This window comes from Channa argus, chromosome 11 (assembly GCF_033026475.1).
Source record: "Channa argus isolate prfri chromosome 11, Channa argus male v1.0, whole genome shotgun sequence".
NCBI classification, from domain to species: Eukaryota; Metazoa; Chordata; class Actinopteri; order Anabantiformes; family Channidae; genus Channa; species Channa argus.
Genome location: NC_090207.1, coordinates 12,180,953 through 12,208,830, shown reverse-complemented (window position 1 = coordinate 12,208,830; position 27,878 = coordinate 12,180,953). Strand labels below are relative to the sequence as shown.

The 27,878-nt window shown below is 38.7% G+C and overlaps 1 protein-coding gene across 5 annotated transcripts; it reads right to left on the bottom strand.

The window, feature by feature from the left end:
- Positions 1-1,715: 1,715 nt before the first annotated feature.
- LOC137136410 (transducin-like enhancer protein 1) lies at positions 1,716-26,109 on the bottom strand. Of its 5 annotated transcripts, none has more exons than XM_067521737.1 (20): positions 25,321-26,109; positions 24,824-24,924; positions 23,885-23,948; positions 22,964-23,008; positions 18,683-18,745; positions 18,441-18,545; positions 15,418-15,637; positions 15,069-15,085; positions 11,801-11,914; positions 11,173-11,226; positions 10,143-10,292; positions 9,900-10,038; positions 9,295-9,497; positions 7,344-7,420; positions 6,891-7,140; positions 5,716-5,963; positions 5,221-5,368; positions 4,362-4,512; positions 4,114-4,190; positions 1,716-3,493 (listed from the first exon to the last, which is right to left on the bottom strand). In XM_067521737.1, the coding sequence occupies exons 1-20, from the start codon at positions 25,342-25,344 to the stop codon at positions 3,386-3,388; spliced, it is 2,358 nt and encodes a 785-aa protein (XP_067377838.1). In that variant the 5' UTR covers positions 25,345-26,109; the 3' UTR covers positions 1,716-3,385. The 5 variants fall into 5 exon arrangements, with proteins under 5 accessions (XP_067377838.1, XP_067377839.1, XP_067377840.1 ...); XM_067521738.1 differs by having other exon boundaries at positions 15,418-15,634; XM_067521739.1 differs by having other exon boundaries at positions 18,471-18,545.
- Between the last annotated feature and the right edge of the window lie 1,769 nt (positions 26,110-27,878).

Here is a 27,878-nt window from a genome sequence, read left to right as displayed (position 1 = left end):
GGATTGACATTTCTCCATTTTTCTCCAAGGATCAGCTTTCATTTTGTCACTGTGACTGCTGTAATTGCCATATAATTTACCTCATACTGAAAAATGTGTGTGTGTCAGTGTCAGTGTACAAGAGTCAGGGATAGACGGAGAATTATATATTCACAGTAATTAATCAGATTTACAGTTTACATCGGAGGGAGAGAGAGCGCTAGTCTGTTTGTTGTGGGTGTTAGTATTAAGCAGGGGATTGGACTTGGTTATTTAACACACAGTTGATTTGAACAGCTGCTCTGTTCTGCTACTATCTATACACCCATATCAAAAAGCACACTGGCTAAAAACAAGCCACAAAACTCAACACACCAGTACCTCCACTTTTCTGCAAACTGAAACATCCCTGGTGGGATGAGTGGGCCAAGCAGCTTCTCCATTCTCTTCTCGTTCACTTAATGCTATTCAGAACCACAAGAGACTGGAGCTGAACCCACGAGCAGTGGATAGAAAGCAGAACAACATTGTTAGTGTTGCACTAATGCACTAAGAATTAAAGGGGGTTACCAATTGATCCTTAGGTTAAAGATTTAGTCTCTGATGCTGGTGATGTTTGAACTCTGTATATAAAAACTACATCCCCCAAACTTAATGCATGCACATCACTTTGGCAGTAACATTGGCCACTGGGTCAAAGGTTGATACAAGAGATGTACAGTATCACATAAGCCATCATCAACCAAATGAAATAAAATCATATTTGCATCGAACAGAATTGTTTCAGTTGTGACTTAATGAAAGGTGACAGGCTTAACTACAACTGTTATGGCTGCTGCTGCTGCAGAGCTGTTTAAAGCATTTCACACATTTAACTTTTAGAGGCCATGAGTGGATTCTGAATTGTCAGTAATCCACTTCATGGGACCAATGGGCCAGAGCCTCTGAAGTTACTCTTCATATTTCTTGTTGGAAAGAGTTGAGGTAAAAGAAAAGACAATAGATGTGACTAAAAATGATGGCTCCGAGACTATAAAAGATGTACAAAATGACTGGCTGTATTGTTGGATGTTCTGACCTGGGGGGGTATTGAGTGCACAAATTGGACTTGGGAGTTTTACTAAATAAAATAAAAAGTGTAAATTATATTTTATATTCAGTAATTGTACTTTTAACACTTTTCCAGTACTACAAAGCTGGATCACTTTTTATTGGGTTCAATCACCCGAGTAACATCTGCTCTTCAACAAACCTGCTTTGGAACAGGTTAACTTTGAAGACCAGATATAAACTTGTCAAAAAGGACAAATAAGATTACAACACAAGGACAAATAATTAGGACCAACAAAAAATAAAAATAAAAAAAAATATATATATATATATATCTTTCTGAAAATAAATGGAGGAATAGTTTACCAGAGTAATTAACTGCATACCTGATTTCTTACAAACGCTGCAGCACAGCTTTAGTATGACTTTAACATTTGGAAATAATTTTTACTGTTTCTACACTACCAAAAGGAAAATGATGAAAGAGTGCAGTTTTATCCAATTCCAACCAGACTCACACATAATGTGTCAGTGGGGTCAAATCAAATCAAATTTACTATATAAACGTATAACAATAAACTATTTATACTAAACATTTTCAACAAGAAGTTTTACTTGGAGTCTGGTTTCCCAACAAACTCAATCCTAATATGTTTCTTGTATGAACTCAAGAAAGGGATTCCACATACAAAAAAAAAAAAACACGTTTATTGTATAGACATTTAAATCATTTTAGATTAGCTAGCATTAAGCCCATTCAGTATTTCTCCCGATTAGAGGTTCTTTTCCATGTAAAAGACATACAAAAAACAGTTTACATCTAAAGTATGTTCTGTAGGGAAAAAAATTATATACATTTTTACAAACATTCAAAAGCCAAAAAAGAAGAGACAAAAAACGAAACCTATCATGAAATTAGTTTAAATGGCTAAAACGAACTCCTTCCTGAAGCAGAAAATGACACTATCCTCTGCAATAAGACTATCTCGATAAATAATCTTTCTTGTAGCCTTGGAACATTTTAAAAAGGTGAAAAATGTGGCAAACGTGATTGAATTTCATTTAAAACTAAAGGTAGCTGATCAATTATCAATATGGTCAATTTAGCAACAGTGTGGATATAAGTGAAGGTATAGCTTGCAGTGATCACACACACACACACACACACACACACACACACACACACACACACACACACACCTCTTCAAATGTAGAAGCACAAAATGACAAAAACTAATTATAAAATTAAGAATTACATTTGCTGTTACATTTCAGTAAACATGCTTGAGACTTCAGAATTGAGTGAACTTAAGCTATGTGAAATAATATAAAGGGAAATAATCAGTTGACACAGGGACAATAGCAGATGATTAACACAAGCAGAAACAATGAACCTTTTGTGACAACATTTAGTTTTTTCTCCTCTTGTAAGACTGTATTTGGTCAGATTTGTTTCAATAAAACAGAGTCCTTTAAAAAATGTTGGTGTTGTCTCAAATTGGGATCAATAAGGATAAAGTACAGTGTCTCATAGGAATCAAATTAAGCCATTACTGATCTTTACAATAGTGTAATAAGAGACAAGTCAACATGGCTTTCAGTTTGTAAAACATACTGTATTGTTTTTTTTTGTTTTTTTTAAGTACTGTATGTATACCTAGTATTTAGATGGACAGCTACCACTACAGTGCAGTTAGTGAGGATAGGACTTACTGTTAAGACAAAAAAGTACATCTCAAACAGTGTAGGCTATCAGAACAGCAAGCTGAGGTTCTAAGGTCAACAAATAAGAGCTGAGAGATCCACAGACTGTGAGCATCGTCTAGTATGAAATACAAACCAACCTGTTCTGCAATCACTGTAAATTGTCAGTCTGCTCATCTGGTTCTTCTCCCCTATCCCTGCCAAATGATTTCCATTTCTGCCCACCTTTCCATTTGTTTACATACAAGTGTTTATCCTAGGGTCTCTGCCCCTGGTCAGGACATAGAATCAGGTGTTTTATAATTAATGTTCAGCACAGTGTTTTCCACAAGACCTGGTCCCAGTCAAAAAATGCAGAGTCCCCTTTGGTTCAGTCATTGTCTGGTCCCTTTGATGTCCCAGTGCTGTCCACAGCAGAAAGCAGCAGAGACATCCAATCAATTCCTCCAGCTGCTCCAGTTAATACCCAGTTGGTATGAAGTAGCGTATACAGGCACAACACAATTGTGCATGTCAAATGTTTCTCTCGTTGCTGTGTTTCCTTGGCAGATGTAACAGAACCCAGCACCATCAAGGACACTCATATCTGGGATTTTTGGATCCACATGAACATTTCTGCAGAGTGTGAAAACACACACTGCTTTCCATATTTTCAGTAGATGACCTCATAAACAGTGGCCTTTTTGTCCCCTGAACCAGTGACGATGTACTTGTCATCAACAGATATGTCACAGCTAAGCACAGAGGATGATTCTTTAGACTGAAGAGAAATAAAGAGATAAAAAAAAAATATAATAAGTCAATACATAATGACCAATGTCTAACAACACTCAGAACACGTAATTATTTCTTATATAAAGTTATACAGTATTTAATGTAACAGAACTATGTTTTTAGATTATATACTTAGGTTTTTTTTTTTTTTTTACAGTATAGTGACAGAAAAGGCAGCTTTCTGACTTTTCTCTCTCTTTCTCTCTCTCTGCATGACTCTGTGTGTGTCAGCAGAGAGACAGCACAGGGGGAGAGAAACATGCAGCTGATCCACAACAGTCTGAATTTTACAAATCCACGGGGGAATATGACTTATTTAGACTTCCATGAAACACGTGCAGCTTATTGTCTGCGGCCTTTGGTTACACACATGTGCAGTTGGAAAAAGCTGATTAGAAACCTGGTTATGCGTATGCATGGAAGAGTAATCAGCACTCTCCAATAGAAATCTGCTTGCAGAACCATGGTTTCCCTAATCCCCTACCACGATTTCGGAAACCAGCTTTCCTGTTTACATGACACTTAAGAAATTAGCTTTTTCGAGGAAGCCGACTGTAACCTGGTTACTTAAGTCCATGTAAACACTCAGTGATCTGTTGCTCTAACCTGGAATATGCTGGCTCCATAGGGTGTTCTCCAAGCATTAAGCAAATTATCCTTTCCTGTGCTCACAAACCATTTACCTAGACAGAGGAAAAACAAGACAAATACATTAACAAAACTCAGGATAAAACAAAATGCTACAAATGACATCATCAACAACATATGACAGTGAAAAATATTGGTGGAATGGAAAACATAAAACAAATCTTAGATAAAATATTTGCCTGCGAGGAAGACAACTAGTTGCTTACCACAGTAGGCAAACTGCAGGGAGAGTACACAGCTCTCATGTAGATGAAGTTGGTATTTATCCGGCTTGGTGACATGAAGCACCTCAACATTACTGCTCTCCATTCCCACAGCAAGCCACTCTCCTGTCGGACAGTAACCAAGAGAGAAGATCTAGAAAGAAGAGACAGGAAATATAACAACTTGTATTATTATGGAACTAGGGATGTCCCTATGCCCTATGTGACTAAATACAAGTACTTACATTTGAGTATTTGCTGATACCATATAGAGATACGAATGCTAAACTGATTTGCTTCTATTAGGACTTGCTGGACGATAAAGTCAGTAAAGAATAAAATTCTCAAGTGTTCTTTTGCCAAAACAAATATGGTAGCAACTGGGGTTTTATTGCACAGCAACTTTGCTGAAAAGAACCAAAAGAAAAGAAAAAAGACAAAGCACAGATTTGAGGTGAGATCCTGGAGGAAGAGATGCAGACAACACAGACTTGAAGGTAAAATAACTTTGTAAATCAAAGCAAACCTTAGGTAAAGCTGTAGTTACTGTATATTTCCCTCAACAGTCGCTGAGGTCAGTCACAAATATTAAACATACTTAAAGTAATTTTAAGAAATCTTGCGTGTGACTCTTAGTATTCATCTCAGCATCACCATATCCCTACATGTGACATGAATATGTGACCAACTGGTAAATAAATAAATTAGAAAAAAAAAAAACAACTAATAAATTAATTATATAAATAATTAATATTTATAAATAATCTAAATAAGACTCTACCTTTAAAACAAAGTTTAATAAGAAAATAAATGATCTACAGTTTTCAAGGTTAGTGAGTATAACATTGCTCATATAATGCACCTGTGATGTAAAGTCATGCTGCTGCAGTTGCCGTCCCTCTCTCAGATCCCAGGAGCGGACAGTGTTATCGAGGCCACCGGTCCACAGCTTGGTGCCATCATTGGAGATGTCAATACAGCTGGCTCCATCTGTGTGACCCTGGAACTGCCTGCAGAATATGCACATACATTCTGACTTAGGTAAACAAAGAAATGTGTAAACAAAGTCACAAGAAATTGTGTTGCCCAGGCATTTAGTATAAATCACAGACTTTTCTCTTTTTCATCAGCATCCACTGATGTGTTACTATTGCTAAATATTCAACTTGGGCAAATTAGCCAGAGCTGTTACTATGCTAATTAAGAAGGATAATACACAGGTTAATAGGCAAATAGAGAAGTCAAGCAGCAACTGTAGATGGCCTTAAACTTTACCTGAGCCTTTAGTGTGAGAATGACACTAAAAATAGGAAATCTTTTTAAAACCAAAGCATACATACAAGAAAGTTTCTTTTACCTAACAAGTGTCTGATTGTGTAAATCCCACACTGCGATGTTTCCATCACTGCAGCAAGAGAAACAAACTTTGGAGTCCGGGCTGATGGCCAGAGCATAGCATGCTGGTGCTGATGATGTTAATTCTGCCTTAATCCTGGGAGTAGGGGTGGCCAAATCCCAGATTGACAATGTGCTCGCCTCACCTCCCACAATCAGTGTCCGTCCATCAGGGAGGAGACGACAAGAGCGGATGTAATTGTCCCGATTCTGATGTGGTGGACAAAAACATATATACTGAATGTGTACACACACATAGACAACATAGTATATTTTAACAACTCCAGGGCTCGACATTAACATTTGCCTTCTTCCACGGAGCTATTAAACCCCGCGTTCGGGCAAGTAGAGCGCAATCACGGTAATAAATGTGATTGTCTGCAGTTTTTCACAAACATTGATTTATGTGTCGCCTCGCTACAAACTGGTTAAATACTCATCATTGTAGATCTGAGCGAAGCGTGTTTGACCAGGTGAACCAGAGACCAGAGTTAATATATTTTTTATTTGATCCTGTCGTACCTCTGTTCACGATAATTTCATGAAGCAATGATAATGTGAATCCACAAGTTCACATTGTTTGGATGCGGGTATTTTTTTTTAACAATGTATAGAAAATCTTCTTCGGGTAGCTTCATATTTTGCTCATCGTTTAGCACTGACTGATGTATTTTTAAAAACAGATCTAAAAATGTGAGTTGTTAAAAAATACACAGACAAGTCGTTAAACCTCTCCCCTCTGAAGGACCAAACTGCCACAAAAATAAGACGCCAGAATTTTTTGAATAAGATATTTTATATTAAAAATGCCATAACAGTACAGTTTTGCTGTGGTTAACATTAATGAGTACAGCTTTCTCATCATGAGTCGGCATCATCCCATTAATGATTTCTCCATTCATCCAGCTGCATGTTCCTTTCTGTAGCCTTTTGGTACACATATGTGCAGTTGGAGAAAGCGGATTACAAACCTGGTTACACACCTGGTTACACGTATACATGGCAAACAAAATCAGCGTTCTCCAAGAGAAATCCCTTATCCCCCACCTATAGGTATGTACGTACATACATACGTGTGTGTGTGTGTGTGTGTGTGTATGTGTGTATGTAATAAACTAAAGCCATCATCTCACTCACCAGACAGTCGAGCTGTGACACAGGGCTCTTGTTTCCTGGGTGGCTAATGTCCCAGACTTTAACACAACCCTTTCCTCCTGTGTAAACATGCCGGGTGGGGTTACTGATGGTAACGGCACACACCACTTCTCCGTGGTTCAGCGTGTTGATTTGACGGGCATGGCGAGGGATCCCTGGGCCCACCAATGCATCTGGGGGGAATGGTACTGGCTGCATCTGTCCATCAGCTGCCACATGAAAGGAGTAGGCACTAACAAAGACAGAAAGTTAGTTAACCACAAAGAAAAAGATGTCAGAAAGAGAGAATATATAGAGAGAGAATACAGCAATACGTAGAAAAGACTACAAAAATGTAAAAAAAGTAGAGGAAATTTTTTTAAAACATATCAATTATTACATGGGGTATTCAGACTTTTACTCCTCAAGCATGCAAGCAGCTGCAAAGACACTTACGGTTTACCACCCGGTATTCCTGTGAGACTGGGAGGCATTCCAGGAACACGCATATGAGGATGAGGATCAAAACCAACCTTGAAAAAAAAGAACAGACATTTAATGAACACAATGCAGGAACACACACACAGGCAAAATGTACACAGGTCAACACTAACCTGTGGAACAGAACAGAAACACTTATGAGCACAAAGCAAACAGATACTCTTGAGTACACACCCTCTCTGAATCCAAATGACAAGTTTAAGAGTGAGCAAACACACAGAGGCAGAGCTCTCAGTACTTGTGCATGCTCAGTCCAACACACACTTGCAGATAATGAAGACAAAACCTGAGTTTCTGTCAAGTGTTGCCCAGACACAGAGGCAAGTCTACTAAACCTATTTATACAGTGAAATGAACACTACACAAATACAGTCAAGAGTGCTGAAGTGACTGAATGCACACCACCATACCCACTGTGTAAATACTGCGAACAAATAAGAGAAATACAGCTGTGCAACTATTGACACTTTTCACACTTTGCAATACAGGGCTTATAAATCGTGTTCACGTGAATTACAGTGGATGTAATTATGATTTGTCAACAAAGATAAGTAGAAAAAGGCTTTGTTAACAGTACTTTGATATTCATATATGCATCTTTTGACATTTTACCCTCCAGACTAAAATGTTGGCATTTCTCGCTCAAACCTTGAGTTTTACAAATGTTTTCTTCAAACAGGTGTCAGTAATGAGGCACTTCATTTGTAAGAGCAGTTTTTTTGTTTCGTCGTCATCATCATCAAATCCAATTTACTTTTTCCAGATACCATCCTTTGCTTGGTCCATAACAAACACATAACTCAAAAAACATGGTCCAATTCTTGCAGTCTGCTTGCTTTAATAGATGTGTGGATCAAAAACAGAAATAGCAGTTTTCTGTGGCTGTCTTGCTTAGCTGCTCACCTTAACGTCGCCTAAACATTGTCATGTGAAGTAATTACAAATACAAGCTGAAACACCTGGTGTGGAGAAACATTATTCTAGCATGAAACAGTGTTTTAAAAAAAAGAGTCTGCTTAGAGAGAAACACTGCAATATTGTAATTGTACAAAGCCATTTAAATTAAGTCAAATACAAAGTAGCTGTCACCCTTAAAATTTACTGTTACAGCCAATTGTTTCAGACATTCCTTTAGAAGCAGAATGATATTGCCTGTGCTCACAGTCAAGGTGTGACTAGTGATTTTCATTTGCATTTCTAAAAAGGCACAACTTTAGAACTGTTGACTTTTTAGGCAAAGGGTACTGAAAAAACATTAATCAGGGAAAGGACACAATAAAATTTTAAACACTGAATAGCAAAGTAATGTCAGGTAAAACATAAAAAATAAAAGAAAATAGTAAGGTTGTAAATCTGCCTGGAGCAGGTTACAGGGATTCATGGCTGAGTTGTGAGCAATGTGCAGACAGCAACTGTTGCCTAGGCTCTTCAGGGGAAACACAGGGGAAGACACTGTTTAAAGAACTCATATAAAAAAGCAGCAGAAGCAGAGGGCATAACTTGAAAATTCACTCTATTCTGTACACCGACATTCATCATGCATCTTCACAGAGCTTGACAAGTTTTACAAGGAAAACTACGACAAAGACTAAAGCACCTACAGACCCTACATGCAAACGTTATAGAGTCATGGATAAAATTTCGAACTGCCTCTAATTTATTAGGTTTTAAATTAGATTAATATTTAGTTAAAATTATTTAGTTTTATTTAAATTAACAGTTGGGTCTCAGTCAAAAAAAAAAGCTTAATAACATTGACTGTAATTCATTTTAATAGTCAAAATTTCCAGCTCTCTAAAAATAGGTCAAAATTGAAAAGCCACAATTAGTATTAATATGAAAAACAATTATACATTATATATTACAATATATATTTTATATATATATGTGGCATTTTACCACTCACCATGGGTGAACGACCATACGCAGCTACAGCAGCTGCAGCAGCTGCAGCACTCATCTGAGGTGACATGTTGTGCAGTCCAGTGGCATAGGCTGCAGCCCCAGCTGCACCGGCCAGCTCTCCATTCATCCCTGCTGAATGGGGCAACATACCAAATGCACCTGGGTATGGGCCAGGTACAGCCAGGGGGGTTCGCAAACCTGCAGCTGGGAACATGTTCAAGACCTGTTAAATATCTAACAATAAAAAGTCTTATAACCACACTATAATCTAACACTATTACTAACCCTTGAATTTTGGCTGTGATGCAAAGTCAAGTTAAATCTTTCCAAACTGTGAATGTGAATGTTGCCAATCCGATTTAAGTTTCATTGCAAGACAGACTCTGTGGACCTCCAAATAATAGGGAAATTTGTGAAATGAAACATAACAGAATAAGTCTGATTAAGTAATTTCAAGCGAGGAAACATTTTTGCATCCCCATTATGTGGCTGACTATTCCTGGAGGCAATTAAAAAATTAACTTGATGTCCACTGGCAAACATTTGTATTTTAAAACAACAAAACACATCACGTTATTAATTTATAAATCATTATACTGAACTTACTGGGTGGATGTGGTATCTCCATGGACAGGGGTTTTGATAGACTGGGTCGGATTCCAGGGGTGGAGCTGGGACCAGGAGTGGAGTCACCTCTAGGAGTGGGTGTGCTTGACTTTAGTCCAGGTGTTCCTGCCTTATCTCGCTATCACACAGAGTGACATTTTGGAAATAAACAAGCATCATGTGTTACTAGCAAAATCCCCATAAATCACAGCTGTGAAGTGAAACAATTTTCTCCATTCCTACCATTGCCATCTCTTTGGACTTAAGGGAGGAGGAGCTAGCAGATGATGCAGTAGATGCTGGACTACAGGGGTCTTTTTTGGCAAGACGGGCTTTATCCAAGCCATTCTCTCTAGGGGAGGGTAAAGGTGTGCCACGAGGGGAGGCTGGATCCTGGTAAAGGGGTATGGATTCAGTTAACTGACTGAGAACATATTACTGCACAGTATTGGCATTTTCTTGGATAGAACAGACCTAAGAACAACTAAGAATACACTGTAGCTCATTGAAAGAAGGACCATCCCCAACACATTACTATTTCACTACAAAATTTTTATATATATATATACACATACATATACACTCATATATACACATACACTCATATATATATACACACATATACATATATATACATATATATATGTGTGTGTGTGTATATATATATATATGTATGTGTGTGTATATATACATATATACACACACATATATATATATATATATATATATATACACACATATATATATATATATATATATATATATATATATATATATATATATATATATATATGTGTGTGTATATATATATATATATACACACACACATATATATATATATATATATATATGTGTGTGTATATATATATATATATACACACACATATGTATATATATATATATATATATACACACATATATATATATATATATATATATATATGTGTGTGTGTATATATATATATATATATATATATATATATATATATATATATGTGTGTGTGTGTATATATATATATATATATATATATATATATATATATATATGTGTGTGTGTGTATATATATATATATATATATATATATATATATATATATATATATATATATATATATATATATATATATATATATATGAGTGTATATATGTGTATATATATATATATATATATACACACACACACACACACACACACACACACACACACAATACAGTCTATATCTATCCATACACACACACAGAGATATTTTATCTCTCTGAAAAAGACACTTACCTCATTTGAGACATCCACTACTAAATTATCATCACTCTTCTCCCCATCACTATCCTGTAAAATAGAACCATCAGCACATCACTAAAAATTCTTCTCAGCTTTCTGATCAGAAAAGTACATTGACTGCTTTTGCATGCACTTAACCGGTTAATGCCAGAAATCAGCTTTCTAGTATAACTGGGAAATTAAATTCACATGTACTTAAAAAAACCTGGTTTCTAAATCTCCACGTATACATGCAACAGTGGACTGCTCCTCCAACCTCAGACTTATTTTGGAAGACTGGCTCACAGATTGTAACGGTATGGTGATGAGTAACATTGCTTTCTGACTTTCTTTTATTTGGCTGTGTTGCCTGTTAATGGCAACACTCTCTCATTAAGCCCTTTACTCTCCTGTGTGGAGCTTTTACCATCATTCTTTAAGAGAAATGTACTAGTACATTTTATACCTAATCCCCTTCCCTAATTGGAAAACCAGCATTCCAGGTTACATGACTGTAATACCTAAACATTACTATTCATCTGAGCAAAGAATAAATGCATGAGCATTTGGGCAAAATTTACATTACAAAAAAATGCTACTTTACTGCGTGTAAAAACACACACTAAACCAAACAATTTCTTACATAATGGCTTGAGTCCTTGTCATCCACCTTGCGTTTCTTTGTGTCATTTGTAAACTCAGGTCCATTACGACGCTTATCTACGTTCCTAAGACTTTCTGGGAGCAATGAGTTACTCTGCAGAGGAAATAGATAGTAGGAGTAGAAGAACAGAACACAGTATAATAGGTGAGCATAGGGAAGGCTGCATTAGTTGTCCAAGAACATTTCTGCTTTGAACAAAGCAAAGTATGTGTTACGTTTAAAAGACATATATTAAATTGTTCATTCATAGTTTTTAGAAGCATTGATTAATACTTGTAGGAGAAACATAAAACCAATGTTTATATTAAAGGGAACATACCAGTAAGTTGCTTTAAAAATCCAAATTAATGCAACTTAGGGAACTGGTTGAGTTGAAATTAATAGCTGTGCATAGGGCAAGATATGATTTTTTGTCTAATCAATTTTTAAAAAACCACAAATCAATCAATCAATAAATAAATAATAAACAAAACTGTCCAGAGTTGCCATCATGTTTACAGTGAGTGTGTGAGAAATATGTCCGTATCCATATCCAGCATTAAGAGTAATTGAAGAGGAGTGGATGCACATCCCCTCCTCCAGACAAGTGCATATGGAGCCAATGACTGTGCCAGTGGTGAATAAAGTACTCACAAACTGTACTTAAGTAAAAGCATAAACACACAAACAAAAATGTACTTTAATAAGTACACACTGATATTACTACTCAAGTAAAAGTAGGTACATTATGTATATTTTATTTTAAGAATTTAAGTAAAAGAATAAAACACTGATAACCCAAGATAAAATGCCAAGAGACCTGCAAATAAGGTCAGAACACACAGAATTAAAGAGCCACAGAAATCCCTTAACAAGCAGATAATGTGTGTAAACCTTTGTGGGAACCTTGTACAAATATTTTGTTATTTGCACCTAATTTAATACAACTAAACACAATGGGTAATTTCACGTATGTCCAATGCACACTAGTTCATATGTCCACCTTTCTTCAGAAGGAGAAGATCATGGAATATGTAGCAGTAACAAGAATTATGTTTTGTTATGATTTAAATTGTTCTTCATTGTGCATTGACACAAGTAGTAATTGATAAATGAAAGGAATAAACAAGAAAAAAGCATTTGCAGAGGTGAGTTTTGCCATTTACAGTTTTGCTTTGTTCTGGGTGCAATCTACATGAACTAAATAAACTAATCTATCAAACACCAATTATGAGAAGTATTCATCTATGTGTTGAGCAGGTTAGACAAACAGACTCATACTTGCAAATAGGTTAATAGTTCGGAGATGCATAAATTAAGCAGCACATCAACCTCTTTTCTCACTAGACCAAAGCCAGTCACAGACACACAAATATCTGAAGCTGATTATTACATTAAGTGGCTCTCAAAATCCATCACTAGTCCCTTTCCTGGCTCTGACGAGCTGCAGTGTATGTGTGTGTTTGTGTGCATGTGTATGCACAATGTGTAATTGACTGTGAAATCTGGTGTGTATGACCAAGTGTGTACTACTTGCATAACACACACAGTCATACACACGCACACCCCTTCCCCACTCTGGCCTCCTGACCAATGGATCCTATTGTTCATGGATTAAAGCGTCATGTTGAGTCCATTATAGTCTCAACCTGTCAATGAAATGTGCATCCAACATACACAAACACAGATGCGCATGCTCACATCTAGCAAGGGAGCGAGCTTTAAGCTTTAAGGGGGGAAAAGGGTAAATGAAGGAGAAATAGCTATGAGAGGGGGAGGAAAGGGGGAGGGTGAGAAAAACTGTAAAGGGAGGGGATGAGATTAGAGAACAGAGAGGAGGGAGGGAGGGTGTGAGATTGTGGAGGAGAAGAACAAGGGTGACAAGACATGAGGGAGGGAAAGGCAGAGGGGTGGGGGGTCAAAATCTGCATTCTGCCAAAGGACCCTTACTTCAAGCCCTCCCCCTCTTCCCACCCCTTTATTGAAAGGTTTTACTGAGCTGAGCACAGGAGCACTGACCCACAGAACATAAGCAATTTCCCCCCAGTCCCTCTCCTGTTCACTTTTAACATGTTCTAGCCGTCTCACTATACTTGGGAGGATACTTTCTGAGACTTATATGATGTATTCTCTAACCTTAACCTAATTCTAATGCTTCTAAAGTTAAAACCTATTCCTAACCTTTTGAAGTTATGTGGATCAAAATGCCCTCAACAAAAAAAAATCCTCACAACAGTAACATCAAAACAAAATTTGTCCACACACAAAAAAAAATTATTAAATACATGCGTGCATGCATGTGCACGCGCGCACACACACACATGCACACTTAGTGTCATATGACTGCCCCTTCTCTGACTCCCTCACCCCACCCTTTCCCAAGCCCTACCTCTCAGTGGTGGTGATATTAAACACAATGAGAGTCTTTAAGCGTGGGATCAGGGCAGTGGGAGGAGGGAGAAGTGGGTAATCTGCTCACTGAGGTGTTAAATAGGCACAACAATGCACGCTAGGCCGGAGAAGTGTGAGTGTGAGTGTTTGCGTGTGTGTGTGTGTGTGTGTGTGTGACAATGTTAAAAAGCTCATTTGGAGGAAGAAGGAAACCTAACAGTTCAGAGCAGATCTAGGACAGAGCTAAAGAACCAGGCCAAAGCTTTCCAAGAGATCCACAAACACACACACACTTTGAAGGTGACAGTCAAAATATAATTTTAATGTTAAAAGGTTTTGGGGTTAAACAGAGGTAAAAAGGTAATGAAAAAAGTTATGCATAATAACACGGTGTGATGGACTTAAGTGATTCCTGCTAAGCAACTGCATGAGGGCAACAGCAAATAATTAAATTTTAAATAGAGCAATACTACTCTGTTGAAAAAATTTGTTATCTCAGCAACAGGTGTACCCATGATATTCATGAATACTATTATATGAGATAACTGATTGGTTGGCCAAAGTCTACCCCATCTATATCATCGCACATTGAAGACAGACAGTTTTTCCATGTAATAATTGGGATAAATTTATCTTAAAAATCTTTACTTGGAATGGCTATATGTAAAGTAAATGTAGTTTGCTTAAAGTAAACCGTTTAAATTTGTTTTCTGAGTTTGAATTGAGCTCACTGAGCACACATCTTGTAATTGAGCAAGGACAGAATAATCTCACTGTTGAAATAACACTAAATGCCCACAAACCAAACTAACTCTTTAGGAAATACAAGAAAATATACAGAAAAGTAAACATTGCAGCTGAAAGAGGAAGTACTTACTGTGCCAGGCTCTCGCTCTATTCCATTAGAAATGCATGTGGTTGAGGTCACAGGGTGGTACGGTTAGCAGAGCAGAACCCCCCCCAAAGAAAAGAACAAAGAGAAAAGAAAAAGTTAAAAATGTGATATATTGAACATTTTATATTTGTAACTAAGCCAAAGTTCACCAACGAATTGTGTAATTGTTTAAAAAGTACAATAACAAGCCATATTTCACAAATACAGCCTGAGCAAAATAACATGAGATTTTGATTATTTGCAAAATTTTGGTCAATATTAGTAATACACAACAGTTATCTTTCACATCTACTCAAATGGCATTTCAGTGCTAGAGGATTCAGCAGTTTACCTCTCAGGTGCTCAGGTCCAGCAGGGTGCGAGTCTGGTCCAGACAGGTGGGGCTTTTTATCACCTCCATCTTTTCCTGCTAGATGGGGGGGGACAGCACCAAGTGCTCCTGAGAGAGCCAGGAGACTAGCTGAACCACCCAGCTGAGAGGGGTGAAGTCCAGCAGGGTGAGGAGTGAGGGGCACAGGAGCACCACCATGGTTGTGGGATAGATGCTGCTGCTTTAAGACAAAGAGAGAAAGAAAACAGAAAGACATGAATTTAGTCAAGAAACAAGATGTGAACAGATGTGACCATCTTCAAGTATTTTAGGCTTAATGTTGCCAAAATAATAATATAATATAATATAATATAATATAATATAATAGAATAGAATAGAATAGAATAGAATATATAATAATTTGCCACTAAAATGAAGCTGTGTTTGACTCAGTTCTCACTGTACAGTGAACATACAGTGTTTTATAATGTTCGTATAAATAAGCATTTTTTTGTGCTTGCAGTTTGCTGCTAGGAAAATTCATCACACCTGATACAGTGTCAAATGATGGCAAGTACAAAAAATAAGCAATGTTGAGCTTACCAGATGGATTCAAATTCTAGAATATAGCTGCCTTGATCATGCAAAGGACTGACACTTCTTGCACCATCAAAACTATTGTAGTAGTGAATAGAACTGAGCCATCAATAGTTAAAAATTACTAGGACTCTGTAACCTAATCAGCAGAGATTTCAGGGCACATTGAAGTCATCAACAGATGGGACAGTTTCTTTAGTATCTGGACTTTCTGGACACCATTTCAACAAGCTGCTACAGTCTAGAGTAAGGTGGTGAACATATATCCTCAAACAAATTGACAAACACACAGACACACACATGCACACTCTCCTTCCTCTTGGGTCAAACACTGAACAATACTGACAGCTGGGATCACAGCCCAAAGCCTAAGGATGTGGTGGGGGGTGGGGGGCAGAAAAGGAGGAATGACAGAAGTGGCAGGGGGGTAGGGAGGGGTTAGCCCCAGCTGCTGCCTGCACTGTCAGGTCTTGTGAGGGAGTGAGGCAGATGAGGGGAGAGGGGAGTAAAAAGGAAAGAAGAGGGTCAGAGAGAGGAGGAGAGAGTTTGGCTGGCAGCCCTTCTCTCTCATTCACACCAAATCAGGTGCTCGTCTGAGCGTGAAATGCCTTTGTGTTCCAAAACATCATTATTGCCTCCTCAGACAGTAGCCGCAGGAATCCAAGCTCACTGATTCGCTGCAGGGAGGGAAGGAGGAATGAGGGAGGGCACAGGAGGCAACTCGGCAGGGGTGGAAGGAGTGCTGAAGGTCAAACCCACTTTTATCTCACCTAATTGACTAACCCTCTCTCCCTCTCGAGCCCCCGCCTTCTCTTTTCCTCTCAATCCATCCTTTGCTATGTCTCCTACCCCAGTGAATGAAATGAAAAAAAAAACAAAAAACGTATTTCAGGCTCAACCCCCATGCCTGCCACTGCGCACGCGTACACTCACACATAGGATTTCCAGAGTTGGTTCTCCTGCCAAACAATCAAACAAACACACCCGCACGTCACACTTGATCACGCTAACATGCATACACAGACACTAGATAAACAAGGCAGACACACACCCTCACTCAACCGTCCTAACCCTGCCTGTTGTTTTCTGGGGATAACAGAAATGCATGCTCTGCTACACACAGACACACACAAACAGATGCAAAAAAAAAAAACCAAAAAAAAAAAAAACCACATACACATGGATACACAAACGGGACTCCTGATGGGAGTAAATGGAGGGGAAGTATTGGTGGAGGCAATGGGAGTTGGTTTGTCAGGGGATGTTAGCTTGAGCGGGGGTGTGTGTGTGTAAGTGTGTGTGTGTGTGTGTGTGTCTATATAGAGGTAGGGGTAACATGCTTCATTACACTCATTTAACTCACAAACGGGGTGAATGACAGGCTGGCGTGGGAGATGGGAGGAAAGGGTAGAAGGGGAGTGTAAGGCCAACTCTGTGACCCCCCACCTACCCACCCCTTTTACAAACATTGAAATCCTGCAATTAAGCCCCTAAGAGCAACTGCCAAATCCAGCTCTCCCCCATCAGTCCAAGGCAACAAGCCCAACTCACATCTTAACATACTAGCCTCAGAGCCCTGTACGCTCTTTTTCATAGGTTAACCCCCCCATCTCCCACATTTTCCCAAAACTAAACCCCTTGATTCTCCTCCTGCCAGCCAAACCCCTATGGCTCCTATAAAATTGAACATTCTTAGTAAACACACCAACCCACACAAAACATCCCAATATACAGCACGACTCAGTATCCCTAAAGCTCTATAGCTACACAGCAACAGTAAACTGTAAGAAAAAAGGTGCAGCTTCTTTATGCGGTCAATGTGCATATCCTCTTTCAGCTCAACCCTATATAGCTGGGCATGCCCTGTCCTTCATAACAGAGTGACAATATCTTGGAATCACACAACCCTCATTCTCACACTTAGTATCTATTCATTCACTGCCAAAAAAAGCACTTTTATCAATCAGCCAATCCAGTTTTATTTCGGGACACAGCTCATTAATAAAATATTTGCCATTGGGTTTAAATTCACTTAATTTCCTACCAACTATTGATGATGTCTCATCACATAAATGCTGTCAGAGAAATTATATCATAATAGATGAACTTAAATTCAAAGCTTTCTAGTGTCTTTTTTAAAACACAGTGTCAGCTATAAACATATTGTGTCTGCTATTAATGTAATCTAAATATATTTGTGTAGGTTTTTAATTTTCAGTCACCCATTTATTAGTTATTTCAAAGGTTTAAAGTAAAATTGTGCAAGTTTTAAGTTCTTCTCTAATGTATTAATAACGACAATTTTTAATTTGACTACTATGTGAACAAAAAAACAGTTTTCATTGGATGGCAAACAAAATTGTTGACATCTCATTTTTCCTTACTCTATCTAAACAGACATTAAGAGACAGTCAATATACATAAATAGGAAGTAGAAGAATACACACTGTAGGTGGAAGACCTGGCAGTCCACGTACCCCGATGACAGCATTGAGCTCTGCCATGGTGACCTGTTTGGCCCGCTCCACAGCTTGGACCACCTGCTGCTGATGCTGCAAAACACACAGACACACAGTGTAACTAATGACAGGAAGTAAAATGGTAATTTATCAGTAAAGCAAGTAGAGACAACAAGATTGTATGAATGGCATAAAAATACAGCTTGTAACTCACACTCACACATACTTACCTCCTGTGAGAGGAAGGGAATGACTTGTGCACAGATGGTGTTTAGTCTTTTAGCAATCTCAGTCTGGAGGAGAAAGACAGAAAAAAAAGACTCAATTGTTATTAACATAATTAGATTCATTTAGAAAAGACAGCTGTTCAGTAACATCACCAAATACAGCAAAATGGTCTCTCTACAGCAGGCCAAGAAATACACGCTGAAACCCCCACCAGTCTACAATGACATAAAAACGGCCATCTATTAGTTTTTGCACACAACCCCAGTACGTGGCATTTTCAGCATTTGTGACACACACACACACACACACACACACACACACACACACACACACACACACACACACACACACACACACACACACACACACACACACACACACACACACACACACACACACACACACACACACACACACACACACACACACACTCAACAGTTCTAATAAACAGTGTGAGCTCAACTTTCTCGCTTGCCAGTTGTATTTCTCTCCTTCTATCCTCTGTGCTTTTGTTCCTCTTCCCATCAGCACTTGAACATAATCTCATCAGCAACTAACTTCATTTGCTCTCCCTCTGTATCCATGCCAACATCCCCCACCCCCTGAACCCCCGGAGGTGGCTACAATTGGCCGAAACCAGATACCCCCACAGTGGCATAAAATCTGATAAAAGGACTCAAATTACATATCATCCAACCAAATTGATACAAAGAAGGCCAGGGTGAAGGAAGAATTGGAGTCATGAAACATAGCAATGGCTCATCAGACACACACACACACACACACACACACACACACACACACACACACACACACACACACACACACACACACACACACACACACACAGGATGTAAAAGCATCAAAAGCATTTTTGTGTCTGTATTTTTGTTAAGTTAAAAACTATAAAAGGATTAGATTATTTTCAGAAATCTAATTACAGAAACTTTTTGTAACTCATTAACAGGCCAAAACATAAGAACACATGACAAATACAACAATTTGTGAGAGGAAGTGGCCTATTAATTACTTCACCTAAGCCCTGTTCTTCGTACATCCCTTAACTGATCCAAATAACTGAATATTCTAAACCTTTAAATTACTTTGACTGAATTGATAAGTTATGGTATTTTTTGTCATTGTCACTATTTAAACAATTCATTAATTTTCAACTAATTAATGTGTGTCAGTTCTTTAAAACTTAAAAAGATAATAGATTTGAAAAATTTAGATAACTGCGCCTTTTAACATTATTAGGCACTGACTATGGTTACAACTTTGACATGCTTACTAACAAACTGGTAAAATAAGGAGAGAAAGAGATAAATTGAAAGAGATAAAGAGATCTTTAAGAGCACTTGAATATACTGGGAAGTACTTCTGTTTTAAATTATTCACTGGCATCTTTATTTTATGGAATCATAATTACCATTAAGTCAAGGTGAATATGTGACTGAGTTTTATAGTGTTTGTAACTATGTTGTTGATGCTGCTGTTTTGGCCAGATCTCCCACAAAAATCAGATTTTACCTGGTTACATTAAGGACGCATGAAATCTGAAAGATGCAGAAAGGATGTAAAAAGTGGCCTACAAAGTTGACATTATTGCATATCACCTGATATGACTTATCGACTGAATAAGCTCTGCATTACATTACAAGTGAGCAAGCAAAAACAAAAACAAAGGAAGAGGTGAAACTTACTGGAATCTAGCCTGGTAGCCAATGTATTACTCTTATTACTCGCCAATATCCTTAATATTAATAACAAGCTTTAGATCAATTCAATTTTATGAATCAATTTTTACAGTTCACCCTGATAGGGATATAAATGTCTACCCAAAATTATCATAGTAACCATCCAATAGTTTTAATGGAGAAACACCAACCTCATAATGTCAATAGAGGAAAGGTTGGGAAAAAAATTCAGGGACCAAATTTTATCTAATTTCTCTTCTTTATTCACTAGTTGTTAAAATGTTTCACTGTGTACCAAAATGAGGGAACAGCCACTAAGCCAGAAACAGTGATACTGTGGAGACAACATAATTGCTCATAGTGAACCTCTCTGTGACACATCCACATCTACCAGCCTGCCAAACAACTAACCCACCAGCAGTTTAGCCAATTATGTACTTGGATGAGCTAAATAAAGTACTAGCCTCTTTTTAGTAACTGCATTATCTACTATTACAAAACCAAAGAAAGCTTTGCAAAATTCAAACTACAAAGAAGAATGTTAATAAAGTTGTGAATTACATATAGTAGGAAAAACTCAATGGGAGATTCAAATAGAGGCAAGTAAATAAGTAACAGCTTCACCCTGAGAACACTATACAGTATAAAATTTACTTTTTATCCAGAATCAAACAGAATATGAAATTAAAAGAAGTTATAAGCCTTCAGAGCACTGGTAAATCAGTTTGGCATTTATAACTGTGTTTGCAGCACTTCTGTGAGAACACAGAATGAGAGACCTTAACACACCTTCACCCCGTAACAAACCAGCACCCTGGCCAGCTCATGAGCTGCTGACTTCCATATGCTGTAACTCAATCACATAATGTCCAAATCATGCCACAGCTAGAAAGCTTTGAATAAGGAGCTATTTCAGGCAGACTCTACCTATACTATCATTCTCAGAATCACAGTTGTAAGCCTATAATTAGCCTTCTGTAATGGCTCACTTATTAGGCCATCTCAGAATAGCACTACTGTCTACTGTCAGGTCAACTCAGCTGAACTAACTAAGCTAACTAACAAAATAACAAGGATCAAACGGATAACACTGCAAATACTCAAAGCTGCAATCCCTGAATTATGGAGGAAAGATAACAAAAAAGAAAATATTCACAACTTTTGCATCTTAGCACTTATAACATTATGTTCCTCTGAGCTACTAAAAAACAACACTGATGACAACCAAGTTGTCATATAATTTAGGGACTGGGTAAAAAAAATTTGAGGATACATAATAAAAAGTGCAAGTGCAAATGCACAGTATAAAAGAACAAGCTTCCAATTACACATATAACTGGAGCATTATTGCCACACTATACACAGACACAAACACATCTTCCCAGCAGGAGGTGGGTTGTTAGTCTGTATCCCCCCACATACAGAAGCTTGTTGCTCTGACAACTGCAGCCTCAAGCTAATGACCTCCCCTGGAGCTTTAGTGTGTGTGTGTGTTTATGTTTGTGGACAATAGAAAGAGATGCATCTCCCTCACAAGAAAAGAGCAGTAGCTTCACATGAACTACAATGAAAAAGGAGCCAAAAAAATTAGAGTAGGGGTACAGTACAAGGAGGATCCCATAATTTAAAAATTAAACAATTTAAGTTAAGCAGAAAAAAGGGAGAGAACTGGGATACAAGAGAAAACACAAGAGAAGAAGAGAACAAGAAAACAAACAAACAAACCAAATTGAAGAGGGTTTGAAAGAGTCAGTAAAGCATCCCTTCTCGTCAGTGAAACAGCCAGGGCAATCCACCTCCAATTTCCTCTGGTGTGACTGGTCGATAGCTGTGGTAATTACTGGTAAATGCATTGAGCTCTGCACCACTCCTGTGGGCAAATGTGTGCTTGTGTGCATGAGGTAGTATGAGAGTTCCCTGCTCATCCATGTGTCTACATACTTAACACCATGAAGGTATGTTGCCTTCTTTTTCTATTTTGTTTTCTCTATATGCCAAGTATACATTTTTGACTCTCTATGTTTGCAGTTTTATTAAAATGTGTATGTTTTATTGTCCTGTTTCTCATATGTTTATACATTATGAATGTATATGTCGTGTTGCTCTGTGTTGTGTTTGTACACTTGTGCATTCTGCTAAAGTAGAAGTTGGTGGGTTTGCCTCCCTGCTTCTAAAAGCAGGAGTCTACTGCCTCTCGTCTGCCGGCCTCACAGTGATCGATTCCTCTGCCCTCCCCAGCCCTGCCCCTCTAATGTAATAAAGCAGGCCGCTCCCCTAGACAGCACCAATCAATCTACCGAGCCATTCATCCTGCCTCTGGGCTCAGCCGGCTGGCCCTAACTGGGGAAATGGAGACAGAGCCCCATCGATCACAAATAAACACACACACACACACACACCGTTTAAAAAAAAAACACAAACACAAATGCATGAACACACAAATGCATCTGTGCGCACACAAGGGCATGTCAACAGGCACATACAGCATATATATCAAAATCCTGCCAGAGAAAGCAAAAGAAAGTGGGAGAGAAGAGACCAAAAAAAAGCTAAGTGGACAAGAGGCAGACAGATAAGCATCCGTACCTGTTTGTGCATTTCAATGTTGAGGCCATAAGACATCTCATAATACTGAAGAGGACAGAAAATCACATGGTTAGATGTTTAGTAGTTGTGAACCATTAAGATAAAAACTTTAAACAACTAAAAATGTGTGCAACCTTAGACTTGAGGGTGTGTTTTGGAAAAACAGATGTGCAGAGAATCAAACTCCTTTTATAAGAAAACTACACGTGTAGTGCAAAAAAGTGTCACCACAGAGGAAAAGCAGATTAGTCTGTTTGCAAACAATTCATTCTTGTCTATCTGTCAGCCTAAAAGCTTTAGAACTACGCTAGGCCTTCTTTGACCTCAATTTGATTCAAGTTAAATAGCATGACATTTTAAAGTTACTATCAATTTGGAAGAATATTGTTATGTACAGTAATTTCACTTTGGACTGTGTGCAACTGTTCAACTCCACTCCTCTAACCTGTTTCAAAATACTTCAAGATCTTTCCACTATTTATTAATATATTGAGGGTTTATTGTGTTTCACTTGCATAGAGAAATTCAGAACATCATCCATTTAAAGTAGTGAAATGGTGGTTAGTAAAGCTCAGTTAAATCAAACTAATACATCTTCCTACTGACAACTGCAAAATCAGTCGAATGTGACATGCTCATCGTCTTCATTCGCATATCTGAGTAAGAAAACTGCACACACTAATAACAGGTGTTACATCCATGTAGTTGTGCATTTTTCTCTTGTAAGTCTCCTGCTTTTTCAGGTAATAATTTAGTATTTAGATTTGTCATTCATCAATCTCTGGAACGATTCATGTTCAAAATTGGCTCAAAAGCCCATGCAGCTGGTAAGGACACAGTAGCTTCTTCAAAGGCATATCAGCAGGACAGAAGTCTACATCCAGTATGATGGGATAAATTAATTGATTCCAAGGATCTCACCATGACATAGTGTCTCTGCATCTCCGTCTTTTCACTGGCCAGCTTCTCACACTCCAGTTTCAGACTGAAAAACACAAACACGCACAAAGAGAAACTTTCATGTCAATTAAAGCAAAGTTTATCTGTATAAACTCTCTTCTCGATTTCCAAAAAATGTACATATAATGAACCATTTCCTGATGAATGGCTATTGTTGTAATAGTTTTTGTTATGAAAATGGATCTACTGTACCAACAGCAGTCATTGCTAATCAATAAATATACAGGTTATAGTGTTGACAGGCAGATCTAGACAAACACAAAATCAAACCTAAAAAGACATGGCATAAAGAAGATCATTCTTCCTTTAATTTCTAATAGCCAGTGTTGGTTGGCTGTAGAATGTTTGGTTTACACCTGATCATTGTATGCATAAATCAGAATGTAAGTAGCTTTCACCTGTTCACCAGTAAATCTTCCCTTAGAACACAAATAAGTACAAGTACATAAATAAAGCAATGAAAAACACAACTGCACTTATATTGAAGTACTTTTGTCCCAGCATACAACTACACATACAGGAAAATAAGGAGTGATTTATGAAAGCCTGAACCCACACACCAACCTCTGGCTCTCGCCCATCACCAAGTCTTGGACCTACCGCAGTGTAAGTGCTAACACTGATGCCTAAGTCTGCTTCAAGCATGTTTGTGCTTTTGCGTGTGTGTGTGTGTGTGTGTGTGTGTGTGTGTGTGTGTGTGTGTGTGTGTCTGAACTTAATCCAGGTTTATGAGTTAGTTTGAGGCCAGAGTTGGGGTTTTGTTCATTATAGTAAGGGGGATGGCTGTGGTTAGGGTGAGGTTTAGTGTTAGAGGGTAGATGACAATGAGGAAATCGGCTGTCATGCTGCCCATAAAGACACATGAGCTTTCCCTGTGAATGTGTGTTTGTATTTATCCACCTGTGGTACTGAGCCTGAAGAAACTGAAACTCCTCCTTGATGCGGTCCAGTGACTCTGGGATGGTGAACTTGAAGGGCTGGCCTGGAGCCTGGTGGGGCGTCTGATACACACACACACACACACACACACACACACACACACACACACACACACACACACACAGGATTATTAACATCACAGAGCCTCATTATGTGGTCTACTATATGCATCTAATCATCTCCAGGCTAACATGTAATGTCAACAACCTTTAATTATTATCCGTTATTGAACAAACAATATTATCAATCCCACTCTGCTGCTCCGGGCAGATGGAGAGCCCGGTTAACAAAAAGAGCTTGATAAAAGGACGTATTTATCCGGAAGACTGTTAAACACATACACTTATTTAGCCTGCAGGTTGTTAAAACTACAGAGACGCCGGTCAAACAAAGAGGTGATGTTATCTCCGGGTCGTGAACACCCGGCTACTATTAAGGCAGGAAGAGAAGAGCCTTACCGGGTGTCGCCCCTGGGGAAACATTGTTATCTCCGGGAGGATATAACCGTTTCCTTCTTAAAACCCCGGTTCCAGGGATCTGCTTAGGGCGACGTAAAGATGCGGGGTGCTCCAGATCACGAAGACAAATCCATCCGCCGTTATTTTTAGGGCCAACTGTCGTTAATTTCAAATAAAACTGACCGCCCGGCCGCTCCGTCCGGGTTCGCCGACCGTTTAATGTGAATCCTTCCGCTTCTCTGTCTCTTGCTGTCTCTTAGTCGTTGTCCCTCCGACCGGCAGTGCTGCGGTAAATCAACCGGAAAAAAACACGGCAAACGGCTCATTAGCCGGAGGCAGCTAAGGGAGAGAGAGGGGTATGAGCCAGGTGAGAAATGAAAAGGTTGGAGCCACCTCAATCACTCCAGCGTGTTGTTTGTGTAGCTCCCGATGTATTCCGAATAGAGAGAGACTACCAAGCAAGAAGAAACAAATGAAAGCCCGTAGACGTTTAGCAGACAACCGCACGCTCTCGGCTCTCAGTCGGAGTATCACAAACAAATCCACACGAGTTAATTGCAGTGAAGAGTTCCCACTTGACTCGCCACGGTCGTTAGTTGGCAGTTGAACAGTCAACAAAACAAAAACATTTACTTCCCTGTTGAGTTTGGTTGCAAACCCGAGTACAAAAAAGGGGTTTCGCGAAAAAAAGCGGAAAGGTGCTGTTAGTTTTGATAACAACAACTCCCACAAAAGCGGCAACAGCCCACCGTCCAGCTCTGCTTTACCTCAGTGGTAACTTTCTCACGCGGTTTCACGCTCTCGAGCTAACCGAAACTGTAGGCCGGCCCACAAAACGGCTTCCGACCAATCGGAGCCGCGGCTCCACGTGGGGACGCCGATGTAGACTTTACAACTGACCAATAGCGTTCCCGCAAACTGCCCAAAGTCTGTTGACCTGGTTGAGCTACGCTGACTCTGGCCAATCAGCGCCGCGCGAGGAGCTACCACTCCGTAGGCGCGCGGGGCGGGCGGTGCGGTGAGTGAAGGCAAGTCTCACCTGTCAATCAAAGTAACGTGGTCTAAACAAGAACAGGGTCGAATATGTGCGCGTGGCCTTCCATATGGACTTTGGCGCGCAGAGATATGCATGTACGCAAGGGCACGCACACGCACGAAGACAAACGAATCAGCCCTCATACACTCGCACAGAAACTGGACAGAAATACTGTCTTTTTTAGCAGCTACAGCGAACCTCACCATACAAGTGTCCTTCTCCATCTGTATATATGATAATTGTGTGTATGTGTACATTTTTAGGACTCACTTGTCCTCCACTTAAAATAAAATTGTCTTAAGCCTGACACTCATCTGTCGCTTGTGATGTTCAAGACTCTGTTTTTTTGTCTGAATTCAGTCTGTAAGGTTGACAAATGAGTGACTTCACTTCGCTTCTTTCTTTTCTGGTATCACTGGTTCTATATGGAGCGGAGCAACAAGTACAACAGCACACAAAAGTATGCCGTTAGATTATTGAAGCACACAAATACATTTGAAAACAAAAAACCTTACCTGTGAAAAAAAAAAACCTTACCCTAACAGGTCATCAGTGCACATGGGGGAGAAAAAAGAACAGGAGGTGTTATGTGCAGAGACATGAAAAAGTACATTTGCTCAGTTTGTTTAAAACAGAGCACAAGCGTACTTGACTAGCAGCTTCTTTGGATTACAGAACCTTTAGGGAACCTCCTGACGTAGAAATAGCATGGAAGTGAAATTATATGTATATCAGGGCAGTGACAGATGCAATTCAGTATTGGTGATTATACAAAAAAGATCAGTTAAATAGTAAATACATAAACATACAACCTGGCTCAAAAATGTGGTACACATATAGTTCCTCAATAATGCTTAATAATAAAATGTCTGTCTGCCTTGTTATAGACTGTCGACCTGTGTATACTGTCCACACTTTCTGGGTACTTTTTATATTTCCATTGTATTTTTATCTGAAAAAGGTAATTTTATTGTCCACACTGGAGTGCAGTACATGGCTACACTTTATCAATTTAGTTTGCCTAGTTGTCTGTAAATGGTTCTGTTATTATTACTGTATAATCACAAACAGTATCTTCCACTGCATTTTCTCAATTTAGGTATTTCAGGGTTCAGATGTCATGATATGTGCAAGATCAAACTTTTTCACAAACAGATTTGTTTGTGGCTGTTGTAGTAGCCAAAGGTTATTGTGATTTGGTGACTTGCAGTATCCAGGCCATTGCCACACCTTGGCACATCCTGAATCTATTTGAATGATGAACTGTCCCTCACTAAATGTAGTAGAAGAACTTCTCCCCAGAGTGTGGAAATTGATGTAGAAGCAGAACCCAAGATAATGGCTGGATGTTGTACTAAATCCATTCAAGTTCCTAAAAAAAGAGGCAATCATTAATATTTTGGGTTAAAGGCTTTCTTGCTTTTTTAAACAGAAATTAAAAGACCGTCTCCTCCACACCCACACAGGGTCTCCCCCTCTGAGCAGTGACAGCTGGATTTTAGTTTTTCTGTTAGACCAGGGG

Excerpts from the sequence above, each read along its gene's own strand:
- LOC137136410 (XM_067521737.1), bottom strand. The coding sequence starts at position 25,344 with ATGTTTCCCCAGGGGCGACACCCG. Across the intron at positions 15,638-18,440 it reads TGCCAGGTCTTCCACCTACA|CAGCAGCATCTATCCCACAA; the intron begins GTGTGTATTCTT and ends TTTGTCTTAAAG. Across the intron at positions 3,494-4,113 it reads ATGGAGCCAGCATATTCCAG|TCTAAAGAATCATCCTCTGT; the intron begins GTTAGAGCAACA and ends ATTTCTCTTCAG.